The sequence below is a fragment of the Mus caroli genome, chromosome 5 (assembly GCF_900094665.2).
Source record: "Mus caroli chromosome 5, CAROLI_EIJ_v1.1, whole genome shotgun sequence".
Taxonomy (NCBI): Eukaryota; Metazoa; Chordata; class Mammalia; order Rodentia; family Muridae; genus Mus; species Mus caroli.
In genome coordinates this window covers 28,864,932-28,885,860 of record NC_034574.1, presented here as the reverse complement: position 1 = coordinate 28,885,860, position 20,929 = coordinate 28,864,932, and the positions used below count along the sequence as shown (strand labels likewise).

The 20,929-nt window shown below is 42.6% G+C and overlaps 1 protein-coding gene across 2 annotated transcripts in view; it reads left to right on the top strand.

Moving 5' to 3' along the window:
• The first annotated feature begins 672 nt into the window (after nt 1-672).
• The window catches only part of Nelfa (negative elongation factor complex member A), a 28,374-nt gene continuing 8,117 nt past the window's right edge, over nt 673-20,929 (top strand). The window contains exons 1-4 of one of the 2 annotated variants that reach the window (XM_021163014.2): nt 966-1,051; nt 8,716-8,779; nt 15,203-15,374; nt 16,591-16,752. In XM_021163014.2, the coding sequence (XP_021018673.1) occupies nt 15,203-15,374; nt 16,591-16,752 (334 nt within the window). In that variant the 5' untranslated portion in view covers nt 966-1,051; nt 8,716-8,779. Of the gene's footprint in view, nt 1,052-8,715; nt 8,780-15,202; nt 15,375-16,590; nt 16,753-20,929 lie in introns of both variants that reach the window. The other variant, XM_021163013.2, reaches the window with a different exon arrangement.

Genomic DNA, 20,929 nt, shown 5'->3' with positions numbered 1-20,929 from the left:
CCAGGATACTTAGTGTTTTAAGAGATTCGTCCTCGGCCCAACCGATCCTTTTCAATCTCATAAGTATCTGTGACCAGAGTCGTGCCCTACTGCCACTTTTGCTGACAATGCCCTGTGAGTGGCCTAGGGCTTTAATCCCAGTACTCGGGAGGTAGAGGTAAGTGGATCTCGGAGTTTGAGGCCAGCTTGGTCTACAGAGTGAGTTCGAAGGATGGACAGAACTACACTGTCAAGTTCTGATAAAGAGAGACACTACAGGGTGAATTTAGGCTTCTCAGCAGCAGTGGAGGATCAGCTTTTGAAAGACCGTGTACTCTGAACTACTTTGCAATTCTCCTGATGATTAACCACAGGCATCGCGACTTGGGCATCCCCGACACGGAACGGACCTGTATGCGGACCCGAGGCAGCACTGTATGCAGGACGGGCAAGGGCCATTCAAGACTGTAAAGTTACGCTGTGGAGAACGAGCCCAGCGCGCTCTCCAGACCTCCTTCCAATGAGCCGCACACCGGGAAACCAAACTGTTAGCCTCACTGCGGTACTCTGGGCGGAACATCTAGACGACACACGGATGCGACTCAAATGTCTACGTCATTGCCCGGCGCCCTAGTAGGTGCCGCCATCATGCGTTACGGAAACCCAGAGTTCTCTTCGCGGTGACTCACCGCTCACTTCCTGTTCTTGCGCCTCGGCTCGAAGCCTCCAGAAGGCGGGGCCATTTGCAGTTGCACTCGAGGCCCCGCCCCACGCCAACGGGTGCCGCCATGTTGGGGGTCCTCGCCCGGGACACGTAGGCGTCCGCGTAAGATGCCGGCCGACGCTCGCTGCCGCCGCCAAGATGGCTTCCATGCGGGAGAGTGACACGGGCCTGTGGCTGCACAACAAGCTGGGCGCCACGGACGAGCTGTGGGCGCCACCCAGCATCGCGTCCCTGCTCACCGCCGCGGTCATCGATAACATCCGCCTCTGCTTCCACCGCCTCTCCTCGGCCGTGAAGCTCAAGCTACTGCTCGGGACGCTGCATCTTCCGCGCCGCACGGTGGACGAGGTGAGGACGCGGGCCAGCCTCTCCGGCCGGAGCACCGCTCCTGCCTCCCGCCGGCTCCGGCGCCGCACCTTGCCCTTTTCCCGCCGGCCGCGCGCAGCTCCGTTTTGGCGCCGTTAGCCCCTACACCTTAGTACTTCCAGCTGCTGGGCGCTGTCTGCGTTCGGGGGTCGTGGGGCCATGGTCACAACAGCCAGGCCGGCCCCTTCCGCAGTGCTAGACGCTTCAGCTCCGAAGCTACTCTTGGTTCGGGGCTGTTAGTGCAACTTTCCACGTGACTGCTGACCTTAATTTTGTTGCTTTTGCCTTACCAAATATCAGACGGCTTGCGTTCATCTCTATTCTGTGGCTTTTTGTTTTGTTTTGTTTTTGTTTTTTGAGACAGGGTTTCTCTGTGTAGCCCTGGCTGTCCTGGAACTCACTTTGTAGATCAGGCTGGCCTCGAACTCAGAAATCCGCCTGCCTCTGCTTCCTGGGATTAAAGGCGTGCGCCACCACGCCCGGCTATTCTGTGGCTTCTTTTCAGTGCACTCTTGTTCCACATTGCATCTCTCTAACTTATACTATGCTTTGCAAATACATACACAAATAATATATGTATAGTTTCACTGTTAACCCAGGTTGATCTCATACTTGGTATCCTCCAGTCTCAATCTCTGGAGGTCTGGGATTGCTGGTCTGGGCCACTACATCTGTTAGCAGCTAAGAACACCGAATTACCTTAGTTTTTAAACATTTCCAGTTATTGTATTATTTTTATATCATATCATTTTTATATCAGTTTTTATTGCAGCGCAATACCGTATACACAAAACTGCATATTCGGTTTAAAAAATACTGAGAGCTAGCTAAATGACTCGCTCCTGTTATCTCCACACATGAAAACAAGGCTGGACCCTCTAAAGCACCACCATTCCTCTCTCTTTCCGGCAGGAGGTTCTTGTGATTTTATTTTGGCAGGGTTATCAATCGTGTGTGCATTCGTAGCACACACGAGTATTTGGGGTTTGCCTCATTTGAATTTAATACGGCAACAGGTTTCCACGTTATATTCATTTTCCGTGTGGTGTGGGTGTGTCTTCTGTTGGTAAACACCTGGACAGATTCATCCAGGTTGTTGCAGACAGAGTTTGATTTACTCCGAATAATGGGGTTCCATTCTTCAAGCAGACAGCGCATGGACGATTAGGTTGTGGCTGGTTTTTCTCATTCATTTTTGTTTTGTGTTTTTCTGTTTCATGTTTGTTTGTTCTGTTGTGACTGATAGCAATAGTACATGTTCATGTGAACTCTAGAAGTAACATTGGAGGTGACAGTAGGATTATACCAGGTGGCTTTTCAAAATGGTTTTATTGAATTATACTCACTAAAACAAGTAGGTCAGGTATTTAGATATTAGTAGGATTGTTTGGTTGACCTTTGTACTATTTGCTTGTTCTGCTGTTTAGCTTTCTTTTTGTGTGTGAGTTACCCATTTTGACCTGGATTGTCTTTTCTTTTCCTGACTTGTTGCTTTGAAGGAATATTCTTTTTAATCGGTGCTCACCACTCCTAGTTCCCAGTTATGGCTTAGCTTTCTGAATGGCCATGTTCAGGAAGTACTCCATTTTTGAGGTGAGGTGCCTGTGGTCTCCGTGTGTCTGTCTGTCTGTCTCTCTCTGTGAAGCTGAGTTCAGTTTTACAGGTGGCTGTGATGGTTAGCTTTTCCGCCCTGCTGCTTCTGCCTTTTTTTTTTTTTTTTTTTTTTTTTTTTTTTTTTTTTTTTTGAGTCATTTGTCTTGCTGATAACAAGCCAAGCTACTTACTGTTCCTTTATTGTTAGTGGTTTTGATGTGTAACATACAGGGCAAAACCTTCGCTTAATCTTCAGGAATGGCTTCAGCTTTTTTTGGCCCCTGGCACTTCTGTCTGTCAGTCTGTGTCTTGTGTATCATTTTCGTGTTTACATGTTTATTTATGTGTGAGGCAAGAGTTGCAGCTTAGGTGTCTACCTCTGTGGTTCTGCGTCTTTTATTATAACACAGTTTCTCGTGAACCTGGAGCTAACCTTTTGGCTAGACCGGCCAGCCAGCATAGCCCTGGGCTGCCCCTGTCTCCATCTCTAGTACTGTATGTACCCACTGAGCAAGACTTTTTATGTGACTATGGCAATCTGAACTTAGGTCTGCTGACTTCGGAAGCACTGCATCTAACTTAGCCATGTCCTTAACTCATGGTGTTAATAAAATAGTCTTCATTGTTAATTGCTTTTTAGTCTTTGTTGCAGTTTTCCTCTTAACCCAGCTAGCTCCCATTTATTTAACAAGTTCTGCGGGCACAACACCTGAGCAGTATTACTTACTATAACCTTCTAAACTAATCTGGCGACCTCCCAGCCAAAATCCCTGAGTACTTGCATTTTAGTACTGATCTGGTTCTCTGGGCTCCAGGTTTTTTCTCATTAAGTCTCCTGGACTCTCCACTTCCTCTCTCTCTTTTCTCCCTTCCCTTCCTTCTCCTACTCAGTCATTGGCTAATCAGCTTTTATTGACAAATCAGAAAATAAGATACAGAGGAAGGGGATACTTAAAATAAGGATTGCAACCAGATACAGGAGCACAGAAATCAGCATTTGAATAATACATAGATAATGTTTAATAGAGCACAATAACATTATGCCTACTCTTAATAGTATAAAATCTTGGAACCTAGAGGTTTGGGGAGTTTTTAGAACCATTAAGTTCTATGATTATCCTAGATTCATACATGTCTTTTTTTTTTTTTTTTTTTGCTAATGGTATATAGAAATCCTTTAGGTGATCTGGGCTAAGAGCAGACGGTAACTGTTCTCGCTGTGTAATTGCGATTCTGTTCTCTCTGTGTAATTGCGATTCATTTGTTTTTTGTTTTCTTTAACCGTACTGTATTCACTATGGACTTGTACTGTGGACCCTCCCTACCTTGGCCTGTTCTTCCTTCTCAACTGCTGCTTTGTATATTTTGGGTTCCTATTCTTCGGAATGCTGTAGTTGTTACAGTTACCTTGTCACTGAACAGCAGGTGGAGTTCTCAGAATTTGCTACATTTTGTCCTTAGGCCTTTTTTAAAAAAGAGTTTATGTAAATTGTTTCACTTTATTTTTTATTGTGAGGCTTGGGGGGGGGTCCAACTTGGGGTTCAATAATAAAGACACAGGTATCTGTGTAGTATACTGTGATTGTCCAGTTTGCTGGGGCAGTCCCTTAGCTAGCCCATCTAATTCAACTGACTCCCCTGCCACGCTGTCTCTCTGTTTGGCTCTCCTGTTCTACTTCTCTGCCCTACTTCCATTCTGCTGCTGTCCCACTTCCTCTCTGCCTGGTTGTTCATTCCCAGCTCTAGCTGCCAGCTCTTTATTATGCAAAATGTCACATTCGGTCTGAACCAATCATCAGCAGAACAACATCTGTCCATCTCTGGGTGTTGCCTTTTGACATATAAGGATTATGTAACTTCCCCCAAGACAGCTTGCTTTTTTGGGCAGGTGAGGAAGCAGCAAACATTTATATATGCTGTTAGGCTGCCACCAGTGGCACAGCAATGAACAAGTAAGAATGCAGAGACAACCTACATGGCCACTTGATACAGTATGTGTGGGTTATCCCAACATCTTCCCCTTTTAGTCCAAGGAATGCCTTTATCTCCAGTATCAGTAAACTATATACAGTAAGGACAATTGTGCAAACTATTACAGTTAGAATTATATTCACAGTGTCCAGTCCATTTGTCCTATCTTGAGTCCAAAGTTCTGTAGAGGGTTTGTGTCAAATGAGCAAGGGAAAGAAACCTAAAGTGTATATATTTTTGTCAAAGATTTTTTATTTTGTGTATGAGTACACTGTAGCTATTTTCAGATGGACCAGAAGAGGGCATCAGATTCCATTATAAATGGTTGTGAGTCACCATGTGATTGTTGGGAATTGAACTCAGGACCTTTGGAAGAGCAGCCAGTGCACTTAATGCTGAGCCAAGCCATCTCTCCAGCCCCTTAAATAATTTTTTTTAAAAATCACAATTTAAGTTTTCACATCCTCCAACCTTTCTAACTTGCATTTATGAACCTTAAAACACCTTCTTAGACTCAAACATTTTCTTAGAGCCTTCACAACTTAAGCTTTTATGTCTTTCAACTTTCATAAACTTTACACCTCTTTTGTGAGTTTCTCTTTCTGAATCTACTAACAAGGAAAACTGTAAGACAAGGATGTAGTAGGACAGTAAAACCTGAGGCCCGATTTTTACACCTGAAGGGAACGAGAAGCCAGCGTAAGCCTTGGTTTCTGCTGTTGACTGATAAATCTTTCACTAATGTCATCTTCAGGTACATCAGGGTTTCACCTGAGTGACCAGGAGTGCAGACCAAGCAGCCAACGGTCCATAGGTGACAGAGCCTTACTGGCTACCTGGACAGTCACAAGGCTCCTCTTTGGTCAGTGGGGTATCCATCTTTGGGCCACCAGTCTCAGAAGACTTGACAGGCTTGCCTGTGAAGCAGGAACTTAGGGGGACTGTCCACCTTGTCTAGGCAAAGTAGGACAATCAACTCCCATGTGTTATACGTGTCCATCATTTGGACAGCGTGTTGTCAGCAAATAGCCAATGGTTAGTTTTGTCACGTTTGAAGTAAGCTCCCAGTGGAGTTTCTTCTGTGCCCATCATCTTCAGAGGAGGAGATTAGGGCACTGCCAGGAGCTGATCTGTCTCACTGTCACAAAAAGCCTTTTTTATTAAAGCATCTAAAATGACATATTCTGCAGATTTCTTAAGCATTGGAGGACCATCTGTCTATCTAAAGTATATCTAAATAAACAAACTTTCCTTGTTTCTAGTTGATTGTTTTGAAATGTAACAGGAAGCTTCCTAAGGCTTACAGCTGAAATTATTTACACTCGTACCTACCATGACTACAAGCACGGTTCTGAATGCATCAAAGAACCTGATTATTTATAGGTTACTGACTACTAACTTGTATTTTTTCAATGATCCTTAACAGTTTACAACAGTCCTTTTTAAGATTAGGATTTTACATTTTTAAATGAGTTGCATGCTGAAGTTATATGCACATAAGCCCTAAACAACAAGAGTTGAATCTTCTATACAGTATGTGGTAGCTAAAACATCTAAAATATTTGATTTATTGATGCCTTTTTTTTGTTGTTGTTTGTTTGTTTGTTTTTCGAGACAGGGTTTCTCTGTATAGCCCTGGCTGTCCTAGAACTCACTTTGTAGACCAGGCTGGCCTCGAACTCAGAAAGCTGCCCGCCTCTGCCTCCCGAGTTCTGAGATTAAAGGCGTGCGCCAGCATACCCGGCTTTATTGATGCCTTTTTAGTTTAAAAGGAGCTACAGTAATCTACTCTTCCCTTTCACCCCCATAAACCACTGAACAACCAACAGCCACCTCCGAGGGATGAAGGCTGTGTTCTTTGGATTGTTCCTTACTGGCTGGGGGCAACCCAATGGAAATTGGAATGCTGGCCAAGACCTGCAAGAGTGGACTGTTGCATTTGCTGTTCAGGTTCTGTAGGATCATCTGCCGCTAGAAAAGTGCAGGGCTTAGCTAAAATCCTGGCTGAAGCAGTGTGTTAGGCTGTACTATCCAGGGCTAGCCACTTTGAAGTTGTCCTGAATACAAACCTTGAAGAAACACTAGATAGAACCTGGCAGGATGCTGGAACAGTTACATGTCTCAGCATTTCAGCATCTGTCTCAGCATTCTTGGATGAATCGTGTTGGGCCACTTTTAACTTCACTGGTGCCTGGTCATTTTGCTCTGAAAGCACATAGCTTATAAAAGTAACATTGTATGTACGTTTTTATATTAACACATGTATGGAATGTGTGGTGTGCACAGATCAGGTAATGATTCTCTGCTCTGGGCCTGAGCAGGTGAAAGGCATCTGTAAGTCAGTTTGGGCTCCTGGATGGTTTGTATATGCTTGGCCCAGGGAGTGGCACTATTAAGAAGTGTAGCCTTATTGGAGTAGGTGTGGCCCTGTTGGAGTAGATGTGTCACACTGTAGGCGTGGGCTTCAAGATTTTCATCTTAGCTGTCTGGAAGCCATCTTCTCCTGTTTGTCTCCCGAACAAGATAAAGATCCCTCAGCTTCTCCTGCTCCAGCCTTGATGATAATGGACTGAACCTCTGAACTGTAAGCCAGCCCCAATTAAATGTTGTCTTTATAAGAGTTGCCTTGGTCACGGTGTCTCTTCACAGCAGTAAAACACTAACCAAACTATAATAGGATGTTATAAATCGATGGCATGTAATATAAAGTCATGGCTAATAGAGACGCCCATGTCTCCTCGGTCTCTGAGTTGTTCCTACTTAGGGAGATCAGCATTTATATTATCTGCTTTGTTATTTCTCTGGGCCTCTTACTTGTACCTTCAGTGTCAGCAGCCAAAATTTTCCCATGGCCAAATCATTAACTTGGAAGGAATCCACAACATTTTGTTTCGTGTGGAAATAAAGATGCAGCCTCTTCCCCAGTGCAACACATTTCTTGATTTCCATTCTGAGGTGAACATATTCAGCAGTCCTTTCTAAAATCCACTGTTTTTAGCAGCTGTGCTACCTGTCTCACTGATGTTTTAATAACTAAAGTTAATAAAGCATTGTGTACTCTTATCTCTGGGAGATCTCATATTCTCCTGCTTATGAGCATCTCTTTAAAGTGCCATTAGATCTTTTAACAATTGTTTGACCTGTAGAATACAACTAGTTCTTTTTATAAACTGAAGTCATTTGTTTTGGGGGGTATTGTTAGAGCAGGTTCTTTGCAATCTTCATTGATTAAATGAGGAAATTTCAGCATTAGTATAAGGCACTATAATCTCTGCTGGGTCTGTTCCTGATAATTGACAAAGCCTTACTTTTCCTTTTACAATTAAATCAGAAACCTTTTTTATATAGGTCTCTTAGGGCTTTGCTGTCAAGAGACATCATGAGCAAGGCAACTCATATAAAGGACAGTATTTAAGTGGCTTACAGTTCAGAGTCCATTGTCATAATGGCAGGAATCATGGCAGCAGGCAGACAGTCATAGTGCTGGAGGAGCTGAGAGTTGTATATCTTGATCTGAAGCCAGGCAAAAGGAGGCTCTCTTCCACACTGGGTAGAGCTTGAGCATAAGCCCTCGAAACCTCCTCCAGCAAGGCCACACCTACCCCAACCAGGTCATATCTAATTATGCCACTTCCATGGGCCAACCATATACAAACCACCACAATAGGTTTTTAATGTTTTACTCTGTTTATGTGCTAAACATACCCATTCTAAGATAGTATTGTCTTTCTGCAGAAGAATTCTTGTGGGGGAATGAGAAGAATACAATCAAGTTTGGGACCCATGTGATCCACATATGCATCCTGTAATCTCTTTTCTACCATAAGCCAATTCTCTCTCGGCCTCAGCTAATAATTTCCTTGAACTATTTAAGCCCGAATTAGCTTCTAAGTTTGAAATAAATTACTGAACCTTTGAGTAGTTAACCCCATAATGGGCCATACCCGATTAATATCTCCCAGCAGTTTTTGAAAACCATTAATAAGAGTTTGTAACTGATTTCTTTGGATCTGTACTTTCTGTGGTTAAATTTTCTTGTATTCTAGATAATTGATAGAATTTCCTCTTTGTATTTTTTTCAGGAGCAATTTATAATCCCCAGCAAAGGAAAATTGTTTTTACTTCAACAAACATTTTTTTCCTAAGGTGTGTATAATGGAATTAGCCAACAAGATATCATTTATACAATGATAAATTATAGATTGAGGAAACTTGTTTGTGAATCATTTTTAACAACTGTTGTACAAAATACTCACACATGGTGGAGCTGTTTAACATTCCTTGTGGCAAAACTTTGCATTGGTACCTTTTTATAGGCTTCTTATTGTTAAATGTGAGCACAGTGACAGCAGTTGTTCTATTTCCTACCACGGGGATATTGAGAGAAAGCAATCTTTTAAATTAATCACTTAGTAAGGCCATGCTTTAGGTAACTAAGAAGTTAAGGAGAATCCCACTTGTAAAGAACCCTAGGCTGAATTACCTTATTGATAGTTCTTAGGTCAGATAACAGCCTCTATTTTTAAGATTTCTTTTTATTGATAAATATAGGAGAATTCCAAGGGCTGGTGGACTCTTCCATATGTTAAGCCTTCAGCTGCTCTTGGACTTGGGGCCTGTAGCTTTTCCTTATTTAAGGATCCCTGCTCTGCTGAAATAGGCTTGTTACTTACCCATTTTAATGGTAGGACTATTGATACTCTGTCTAGCCCTGGCTGTCCTGGAACTCACTCTGTAGACTAGGCTGGCTTCGAACTTAGAAATCCACCTGCCTCTGCCTCCCAAGTGCTGGGATTAAAGGCCTGTGCCACCACTGCCCCGCTGGTACTCTTATCAGCAGTGGCTTTCAAATTTGGAGAGCCAACACCTGTTGTGGCCTGCCAGTGGACAGCCTGGATAGTCTATAACTTTTTTGTATCAATATTCAATGCCTTCATCAGGAGTGTCTCCCATTTTACAGCTTGTCTCTGAAGTTGAAGGAACGTTAATCTGTGTTTCCCACTGTTATAATAGATCTCTTTCCTATAAATTCATGGCAATATCTGCTACACATGGTCTTAATTCTTATCTGGTTTTTTGAACCTATACATTTAGTCCATTTTAGAGTTGGTTTTATCTGAGACAGTGTCGCAATCCCTAGGAGATATATAGATATCTTTCAGAGTGACCAGGTTAGAGTTTAAGAATCTTGTGAAGTTATTGAGGTTTTTTTTTTTTTTTTTTTTTTTTTTTTTTTTTTGTGGTTTTTTTTTTTTTTTTTTTTTTTTTTTGGTTTTGTTTTGTTTTGTTTTTTTGTTTTTTTGGAGACAGAATTTCTCTTTATAGCCCTGGCTGTTCTGGAACTCACTTTGTAGACCTGGCTGGCCTTGAACTCAGAAATCTGCCTGCCTCTGCCTCCCAAGTGGTGAAGTTATTGTTTTATCTGCTCCAGTATCTACTAGGCCTTCAATCCTCTCCCTATCTAAGTCTAGTCATGTGAATTCTGAGGAGGATAAGGAGTTTCTCTTCCCTTCTTTATTCTGACCCTTCTTAGGGTAGAGAAGATCATTACTAACCATATTATAATTAGCTCCATGAATGATAACTAAATGAAACTGTATGGGGCCCAGGGACCCTCTGCTATAGTGGTGTCCATTTTTTTTAACAGGTAAAATATTTTCTGCACCAGCACCAGCTGCCAGTTCTTTACTCTGCAAAAAGCCTCTCACCTTACTTACTTAGTGTGAGCCAATCAGCAGCAGGACAATGCCTAATCCATCTTTCTGTATTGCCTTTTAGGATTGAGGGCTACTTGGCCTTCGTGATGGCAGCTTGATATTTAACATGATAATTTTAGAGAATCATCTTTTGGTCAGGTGATACATAAGTATGTGTTTTCATTTAGAAAGCAGGTAATGGACCATAGAAATGGCAATACCAAATATCTTGCCAACACTTAGCTCTGGGACACACCTACATAGCCATTTGATACAACATGTGTGGGTGCAGGTCTTCCCTACAAAGATGCCTTAGAGCTGGATCTTATGGAGGCATTTCCTTGATTGAGGTTCTGTCAGGTTTACATAAGGCACACACTATTCCCTCCTCCTGGATTTGTTGAATGGGTGCCATGGCCTTGACTGCAGCTATATTCAGGATAGGATGCTTATCTTACATGTACCTTTCAAGGTGGTGCCCACAGGGTAAGGGGCTTGGTTATCACCCATTCAATCAGTGCCTGTGGTAAGCACAGTGAGAGTATGGCCAAAGGTGGGTTTTTGTTTATATTTTTATTCAGTGTGCAAATGGCTGTGTTAACCTGCGCTGCCATTACAGTATAGCTATTCCTCAGTAACTATGGGGGATTAGTTTTGAGCCCAGAATATTCAGAAGCCTGTTGTACAGTGGCATAGTCTCTTTGTGTAACCTGTGTACTTAAATCATCTATATAGCATGCATGACCTCTTGTCTAATTGTACTGCATTATTTAGGCAATAGTGTCAAATAAAAACATGCGTACCATGAGGTACTAAGAAGAAGGTATATTCTTTTGCTTTAGGATGAAATGTTCTATAAATATCTGTTAGATCCATTTGGTTCATAACGTCTGTTAGTTTCACTGTGTCTCTGTTTAGTTTCTGTTTCCATGATCTGTCCATTGCTGAGAGTGGGGTGTTGAAGTCTCTTACTGTTATTGTGTGGGGTACAATGTGTGCTTTGAGCTTTAGCAAAGTTTCTTTTATGAATGTGGGTGCCCTGGCATTTGGAGCATAGATGCTCAGAATTGAGAGTTCATCTTGGTAGATTTTTTTCTTTGTATGAAATGCCCTTCCTTACCTTTTTTTGATAACTTTTGGTTGAGAATTGATTTTATTCAATATTAGAATGGCTACTCCAGCTTGTTTCTTGGGACCATTTGCTTGGAAAATTGTTTTCCAATCTTTTACTCTGTGTCTGTCTTTGTCACTGAGGTGTATTTTCTGTATGGAGCAAAATGCTGTGTCCTGTTTATGTGTCCAGTCTGTTAGTCTATGTCTTTTTTTTTAAGGTTTATTTATTTATACATATGAGTACATCACCATTGCTTTCTTCAAACAAACCAAAAGAGGGCACCAGGCCCTACTACAGATGGTTGTGAGCCACCATGTGGTTGCTGGGAATTGAACTCAGGACCTCTGGAAGAGTAGTCAGTGCTCTTAACTGCTGAACCATCTCTCCAGCCCTAATCTATGTCTTTTTATTGGGGAATCTAGTCCATTGATATTAAGAGATATTAAGGAAAAGTGATTGTTACTTCCTGTTATTTTTGTTGTTAGAGATGGAATTATGTTTGTGTGGCTATCTTTTGGGTCTGTTGTAAGATTACTTTCTTGTTTTTCTAGGGTGTAGTTTCCCTCCTTGTGTTGGTGTTTTCTGTCTTTTATCCTTTGTAGGGCTGGATTTATGGAAAGATATTGTGTAAATTTGGTTTTGTCATAGAATATCTTGGTTTCTCTGTCTATTGTAATTGAGAGTTTTGTTGAGTATAGTAACCTGGGCTGGCATTTGTGTTCTCTTAGGGTCTGTATGACATCTGCCCAGGATCTTCTAGCCTTCATAATCTCTGGTGAGAAGTCTGGTGTAATTTTGATAGGTCTGCCTTTATATGTTATGTGACCTTTTTCCTTTACTGCTTTTGATATTCTGTCTTTGTTTAGTGCATTTGGTGTTTTGATTATTATGTGACAGGAAGAATTTCTTTTCTGGTCCAATCTATTTGGAGTTCTGTAGGCTTCTTGTATGTTCATGGGCATCTCTTTAGATTGATTTGGGAAGTTTTCTTCTATAATTTTGTTGAAGATATTTACTGGCCCTTTGAGTTGGGAATCTTCACTCTCTTCTGTACCTATTATCCTTAGGTTTGGTCTTCTCATTGTGTCCTGGATTTCCTGGATGTTTTGGGTTAGGAGCTTTTTGCNTTTTGCATTTTCTTTGACTGTTGTGTCAATGTTTTCTGTGGAATCTTCTGCACCTGAGATTCTCTCTTCTATCTCTTGTATTCTGTTAGTGATGCTTGCATCTATGACTCCTGATCTCTTTTCCTAGGTTTTCTAACTCCAGGGTTGTCTCCCTTTGTGATTTCTTTATTGTTTCTATTTCCATTTTTAGATCCTGGATGGTTTTGTTCATATCCTTCGCCTGTTTGAATGTGTTTTCTTCTAATTCTTTAAGGGATTTTTGTGTTTCCTCTTTAAGGGCTTCTAGCTGTTTACCTGTGTTCTCCTGTATTTCTTTCAGGGAGTTACTTATGTCCTTCTTAAAGTCTTCTATCACCATTATGAGAAGTGATTTTAGATCTGAATTTTGCTTTTCAGGTGTGATGGTATATCCAGGATTTGCTATGGTGGGAGAATTGGGTTCTGATGATGCCAAGTAACCTTGGTTTCTATTGCTTATGTTCTTATGCTTGCCTCCCACCATCTGATTATCTCTAGTGCTACTGGTCCTTGCTATATCTGACTGGAGCCTGTCTTTCCTGTGATCCTGGTTGTGTCAGAACTCCTCAGAGTCAAGCTGTCTCTGTGATCCTATGATTCTGGGATCTTATGATCCTGAGGTCCTGGGTGTGTCAGAGCTCCTGGGAATCAAGCTGCCTCTGGGATCCTGTGGACCTGGGTGTATTAGAGCCCCTGGGAGTGGAGCTTTTTCTGGGTGTTGTGGGATGGGTTGCGAAAATAGCACCCAAGGTCTGCTCAGGGTACCTCTGATCCTATGATACTGAGCATATCAGAGCACCTGGGAGTGGATCTTCCTCTGGGTCTTGTGGGACTGGCTGAGGAATTTGCACCTAAGGTCTGCTATGTGCACCAGCCCAGACCGGAAGGAACCTGTGCCACTGATTAGATGGAGTTCCTGGGTGCCCAGATTCTGCTGGTCCCAGTTACTTCCAGTGTTGGGGCAGATGTTGTGTCCTCCTCACCTCTCATCCTATGATCCTAGGTGTGTTAGAGTACCTGGGAGTGGATATTTCTCTGGGTGTTGTGGGACTGGCTTCAGAGTTTGTGCCCAAGGTCTGTTCAGGCCACTGGCCCAGACCAGAGGGATACTGTGCCGCTGGTTGGGGGTAGTTCCTGACGGCCTCTTTCAGATTTTAACCTGATATTTTAAGAGCCATTCTTTTAGAAAATATTTCCTGTTTTCCCTCTTGGTAAGTTGCTTTTCCAGGGCTACTGTCTTAATCATAGTATCTCCACACAGGTAACTTATAAAGGAGGGCATTTAATTTAGGGCTTGTTTACAGTTTTAAAAGGTTAGTGTCCATGCTCATCATGACTTGGAGTGTGGTGGCAGGCAGGCAGCTGGAGGGTGCTGGGGATGTAGTTGAGAGCTCACATCAGATCCACAAATTACAGGGATAGTGAGGCACAAGGCATTTGAAACCTCAAAGCCCACCCCTAGTAACGCCTTTCTCTGTGCATATTGTGTTAATTTAGGCTTCTGGGCCCCTGAAGGACTGAATAGGAATCAGCTTTGCCAAACCTCTTTATTGTTACACAAAAGGCAATTTAGCAAGTCAATTTCCTATACCAACACTTCTTATCTGATCTAGGAGGTGTGTGAAGGAATCAATACCTGAGTAACTCTCTGCTTTAGGAGACCTTTAAGTTATGCAAAGGCTCTTTGAATCCTTCTGTAGAGCCACCCCTTAAGCCTCAGAAAACAATCCCTGACTATTTACAAAAGGCTACTTTCAAAGCCATTGTCTTAGCCATATACAATGGCTATGCTAAACTTCTGCTTCACACCTCTCACCACATCTTAGTAGAACTTGCCCCCCCCCCAAGACCCCTCCTCCTAATCCTTTCCACACATGACCATTCTTATTCAAACCACCACAGCTACTGTGACTAAGCGACACTGGTTAGGTAGCATTCTTACCTGTGGGTGGTAGAGGTCAAATCCCTCTTGTCTTCAGCCACTGGCTCCCACACAGGCTGCTGCAAAGACTTCCTGGCCCCCTCTAACTCTCTGGTAGGTGTCCATAGCTCATAAGCTGCATGCGTCATTCCACGTGCCCGGCTTTCTATGGTTTCTCCTATGCACACTGTAACTTCAAGCATCTATCTATTACTAGCAGTGGCAGTTGCGCATGGTACAAGCTCTTGTCCCTGTCCCTCCTTTGCACCAAAGAAATGATGGGTCACCCACTTGCCTTGGTGCTCCATGTTACTGAACCTGAGCCCAATTCTGTATGCCAAAAGAACGCCCATTAAAGGTGCATATTGCGTAAGTATAGGCATGGCAGCCCCGTTTCCTTGAATCTTATGTTTTGTCTGCCCAGCAGAGAGAGTTAGGAAGCATAGGCACAGTCTGAAAAGCCATCCCAGCCTAACAAGTGTGCAGGGAAGGGAAGCCGATGGCCTAGGATTAAGGCAGGAAAGGATGAAGAAAGCAAAGCCCAGGTAGAGCTTTGGGGCCTGAGAGTTATAGAGATTCCTGCCATAGGCCACCCAGAGGCCACAGTCACAGCAGGGGACATTTTAAGCTGTCACTGTTCCAAGAGGCCAAGTGGGGCTGCTGGCATGTACTTGGTGTCTTCTTTCTTGGCAGATGAAGGCGGCTCTGATGGATATCATCCAGCTGGCCACGCTGGACTCAGACCCCTGGGTCCTCATGGTTGCTGACATTCTGAAGTCCTTCCCTGACACGGGCTCCTTGAATCTGGACCTTGAAGAACAGAACCCCAATGTTCAAGATATCTTAGGAGAACTTAGAGAAAAAGGTAAGTAGCCAACTTTATTTTGCAGTAGGAAAAAGGTGCTCTAGTTTTAGAAATTATGTTGTCATTATTATACCCTTGATGTAGTATGCCATGGCTCCTTATACACATGACTGCTTCAGTCTGACTTACCACAACCCTGTCCCCACTGCATGTGCTGTGTCTGCAGCTCTGACTCATCCATGATTTACTTGGCCATTGCTAGCTCTCCCCAAAAGTTCCTTGAGGGTGAAAACCTTACAGATTGTGTTTCCTGAGCCTAAAACATTCTCTGTCCTTTAGTAGATACTCATAAAAAAATACCAACAAATCAGTTTCTAGACTATGAGGTGAAGACCGTGGTTTTAGAGAGGTGAGAGTAGGAATATTTGCCTCTGACGCTCTCTCCCTTGATGGAGAATGAAGACCTATGCCTCAAGGTATTTCTCAGAAAAATGGAGTTGGAGGCTCGAGGTCACACACTCCTACAGGCCTGCTTGTGAGGCCCTAGGAGGTTTGGGGGTTTTGTTGATTTTAGTTGCAGACTCAGAGCATTGGTCTGCACATGTCACATCCCTAATGCGGTGGCTGGTTCACTTGGCAGTGGGAGGGTGAAGCAACTTACTTCTCGTGATTCTGCTTCCCCTAGTTATACACACATATATATAGACTGACTGGGATAACTCTTTGGAGTTTTTCAGGCTCCAGCCTCTTGGTGATCACATCGAATCAGGAAGCACATGTGAGTGGCTTTAGAAAACTTCCTCTGAGGAGTGTCAGGAGAGACCGCCAGGGCTCTGCAGTCAAAGGGGAAGGCTAAGATAGCCACACACTTGTTCCTCTTGGTGTTGAATCTGCCTTGTAGTTAGGATGCAGGAGGCTGCTCCCCATGCTGCTATATGCTGATGCTTGTGGTTCCTGGACCTCCACTGGGGTCCAGTGGCTGATAGCTGACATAATTGAGGAACCCTGTCTTCTTTTCTAGGCATTTCTTGTTTTTAGAAAGCCTCTGGAGAATCAGAGTTTTCCTCTAGGGCGACAGGCCTATTCTTTGGTCCTGATGCACCTGGATGATCTTGGGTTCTAGAGATGGTGGAACTGGAATGGTGGGGACGATAGGGGCTTGAAACCAAAGCAAGAAGCTGTCACAGTGATAAATAATGAAAGCCTTCATGGAGTTGTCTACATGTGAGCTATGGGGTTGTAAGACCTATTTCTCTAACCCTCTGACTCTCCACAGTGAGTGAGTGTGAGGCATCTGCCATGCTACCACTGGAGTGCCAGTACCTGAACAAGAATGCTCTGACCACCCTTGCTGGGCCCCTCACCCCACCAGTCAAGCATTTTCAGCTAAAGCGGAAACCTAAGAGTGCCACACTGCGGGCAGAACTGCTGCAGAAATGTGAGTGCCTGGGTCACAGCAACCCTGCTCTTTTCTCTGTGGGGTGTTCGCTCCAGGCCCCAAACCCCTGGAATAAGGACTCTGAGACTCAAAATATATTTACAAACACCTTGGCCATAAGCTGTGGCTCATTCTCCTACTAACTCATACTTTAATATCCCAGTTATTTTAACCTAAGTTCTGCCACATAGATGGCTACCTCCTCTCAGACCCCATGCTTCTCCCCCCCCCCCCCATGTTCCCAGGCAAATTTCCATGCACCTGGCTCTCTCCCAGAATCCTTTCTGCTTACCAGATGTCCCACCTTCTATTCTCCCTTTCCTATAAGCCAGAGTTTTTATTGACAAGTTGATGTATCCATACACTATACAACATATTCTCTATAAGTTCCCCTGTAGTCCAATTAAAGACTTTATTTTCCATCAGTAGACTATATACAATAATAACAAATATGAAAGATTATCAGGTGAGAATTATATTTATAGTGTCTAGCCCATATGTGTCTGGCAACTTTGGATAAAGTACTCTACCATCTACCCTATCCTGGTGAGTTCAGAGCTCTGCACTTACATCATTCTTACCATAACTTGCATAGGCTTGAAAACCTCTATCTAGTCTTCAACCCCATCTCAGAGACTACCTGAGAGAGTGTGCAGGAAGTGTAGGCAAGCAGCTTCTGGACTATGACAGTGACAGAGACAGTTGGCTGTCTGGACAGCCTCCCAAATTTCTCTGAGTCATAGGAGTATCATCTGTAGCTTTGTAGCCCAGAATATCTGACAGGCCTTTTTGTGAAACAGGAAATAGAAAAGGACTGCTCATCTTGTCTTGGCAAACCTCAGCAGTCAACTTCCCTGCATCCCATTTGTCCAGTTTGGACAGCATTCTGTCAGCATGAAGCAAGGGTAGCTTCTTGCCCACTGGCTAGCTTGCCACTTTTGAAGCAAACTCCAATGCTCATCATTTTCTTCGAAGCCCAGTAGGGGTGATGCCAGGAGCTGACCTGTCTTATTATCAAAGAAGGATTAAATTAATAAAGCATCTTTAAATGCTATATTTAAAGACCATCTATCTATAGTATATCTGAATTGTTTCTTTCTATTTACTGTCTGATTAACATTGAGAACATCTACCTCTAAATAAAGCTTAATTTTGTAAATAAAGAAGTTCCTACAAGACCATATGTTTGATTGACTATTAACTTGTATTTCTAATTATTTTAAACAGTCTTACAACAGCTTTTAAGGACTAGAACTTAACATTGCATTTTAAAATGAATTGCGTAGGTACAGTACCTTAGTGTGTTGTAGCAAAATATAATCTAAATCTGTATCAATATACAAAGATCTATACCAATGTAAACAAATATAACCTTAATATGTATCGATATACAAAGATGAATACCAGTGTAAGATTTTTGGCTTATTAATGTTCTTTGACCTAAAAGTAGATTCAATAATCCATCCATTAATCCTATATTTCCCCTTTTTCTTTTCATTCCTTCTTCCCCCTTTTCCTCCTAACACTAGACAGGAGAGAAAGGATATTGGAAAGAAAAAGAGAGAGAAAAAGAAATCCCTGAATCCAATATCTCTGTTTTGTTTCTTCCCTGACCAGAACCATTAACATATTGTAACCAACTCCCTTATACAGTGGCAACATCCATCATCTACTGAATGATCAAAAGCTATCTAGCCCACCTCTTGGGAACTGGGACTCTTAAAACAGTTCTCTTAAAACAGTTTCCTGATGATTTAGGGTTTCACTTTCCTTTTGAGCCTTCCCTCTTTCCTCCCCTCCCAGCCCCCCAATGCTCAAATTGGAATAATGGTCAGTCTTAAGGCAGCTAGCTGTAGCATTTGCTGTCCAGTTGTCTTCTGTATATTGAGAAGTTCAGGGCTTACCTGCTGACTGGAACACTCTGTGATGCTGGATGAATTGGGGTCAGCTGCTTTCTTTGAAGCTGTCCTGGAAGCAAGCAGCCTGGGTCATCTATGCTGCTTGTCTTGTCTTCTTGGTATCTGATTCTTCGGTCTACAAACATAGAAACGCGCACAAATACTACACATTTCAACAGTAACATATGAATAGAATGTTCAGTGAGTACAGAAGAGTCCGAGATGATTCTTTGTTCTCAAGCAGGTAAAAGGCATCTTTCTTTATAAGTTAGTTTGGACTGTGTCATCAAACTGTAATATTAATTTTCATATGAAAGAATGGCATGCAAATATGGTTGTGAGGACTCTAGCCAACAAGATTATTTGTGTCTCAGTCAGCCTCGGAGGTCTTCCCCTGCCGAGAGGTCAGCACATACATTATCTGCATTGTTGGTCTTTCTGTCTGCAAGCAGATCTCCAGGGGCCTCCTCCCTGTCAACTCTGATTTCCAACAATTTGGATAGAAGACGAAGCTTTTCTTTTCCTATTGGAATAAAGGAAAAAACTCTCCCCAGTACAACGTATTTCCTTTATTCCATTCTGGAATTAGGACTTCCCTAAGCTGACTTCATTCAGCAGTCCTTTCCAAAATCCAGTACTTTATCCCTAGATTTTTTTTTATCCTTCTATGAACATCTTCCCTGAATTTTTTGTTAGATTGCTCCATAATTTGCTTGATCTGTAGGATTGTAAATTATTTCTGTAACAGATTTCATGACATAATGTCTAAAATAATTGTTAGATTCCAGTGAATACATACGCCAAGGCACCATCAGCTTTCATCTGTAAAGGCCTTTCTTTCAAAGCAGGATTACATCTCTGCCCAGCTGCCTGTCCTGTAGGACTGTATGATATGTCCATATCTTGCTTCATATAATATGCAAAAAACTGTTGCATTTTACTAGAGACAAATAGTGGGTTATTATTAGTCTCAGTTTGTATTTCTATAACTTAGAATCAACAGTGATGTATCAACACATACACTTAGCTTAATTCTCTAACTTCTATACAATTTATTGCATAGCATTTTTCTGAGGTAGCATCAATAAGTAGAATCTGAATTCTTAACTCAATATATTATGTTATCATGGGCTGCTGTTTTAATTCTTTAAGCCTTTGTAGATTTTTCTCATTTGGAACTGCCTCTTTTGATGTTATTGTAAATTCTATATTAGATTCCTCCGAAGAGTCCCTATTCTGATTCAAAGAATCTCTGTTCTGTGGTCTTCAATCAGCAACTAAGTTTTCATCAGCCTCTTCTTTCTCGAAGTCTGCCTTAATTTTCTCTCCCTATTTTTTTTATTTCTGATATCTTAGCCTTTTCCTTAGATTTATAAATTAAAAAAAAAAAATTTATAGCCGGGCAGTGGTGGCGCACGCCTTTAATCCCAGCACTTGGGAGGCAGAGGCAGGCGGATTTCTGAGTTCCAGGCCAGCCTGGTCTACAGAGTGAGTTCCAGGACAGCCAGGGCTACACAGAGAAACCCTGTCTCGAAAAACCAAAAAGAATGGAACCATTCCAGTTCTTAAGAGTATGCCAGCCGGGCGTGGTGGCGCACGCCTTTAATCCCAGCACTTGGGAGGCAGAGGCAGGCGGATTTCTGAGTTCCAGGCCAGCCTGGTCTACAGAGTGAGTTCCAGGACAAGCCAAAAAAAAAAAAAAAAGAGTATGCCAGGAAAGACACAGTTGAAGAACTATTAACTATTAAATGAGATAAAACAGTGTAAGCCAAGTAAGAACAAAGAGTAGCTAGCTGTTGGTCCAAGAGAAACTTCAGGCTCAAGGGCCTCAGTCAAGTGCTCTGTAGCACAACATGGCCACTTGTTCTCCTCGGTTTACCCTGGACTCCATCTAATAACTAAATATAAAGTCAAAAGATTTGGATTCCATGCCCACCATGTTCAGCACCATATGTTAAATGCATGCTTTCCTCCCAGCCCCAAGCTCCCAGAATAACAACTGTGAGACTCAAAATATATTTACAAACACCTTGGCCATTAGCTTTGGCTTGTTCTCTGACTAGCTCATAATTTAATTTCCCATTTATTATAATCTAAGTCCTACCACATGGCTGGTTACCTCTGCTCAGCTCCTCCCATGGTCTCTGTCTTCCTCCATATGCCTGGGCAAATCTTCCCATGCCTGGCTCTCTTTGAGAATTCTTTCTGCCTACTGGATGTCCCAACTTCCATTCTACATGTTTCCTGTAGCCCCATAGGTTTTTTTTTTTATTGACAAG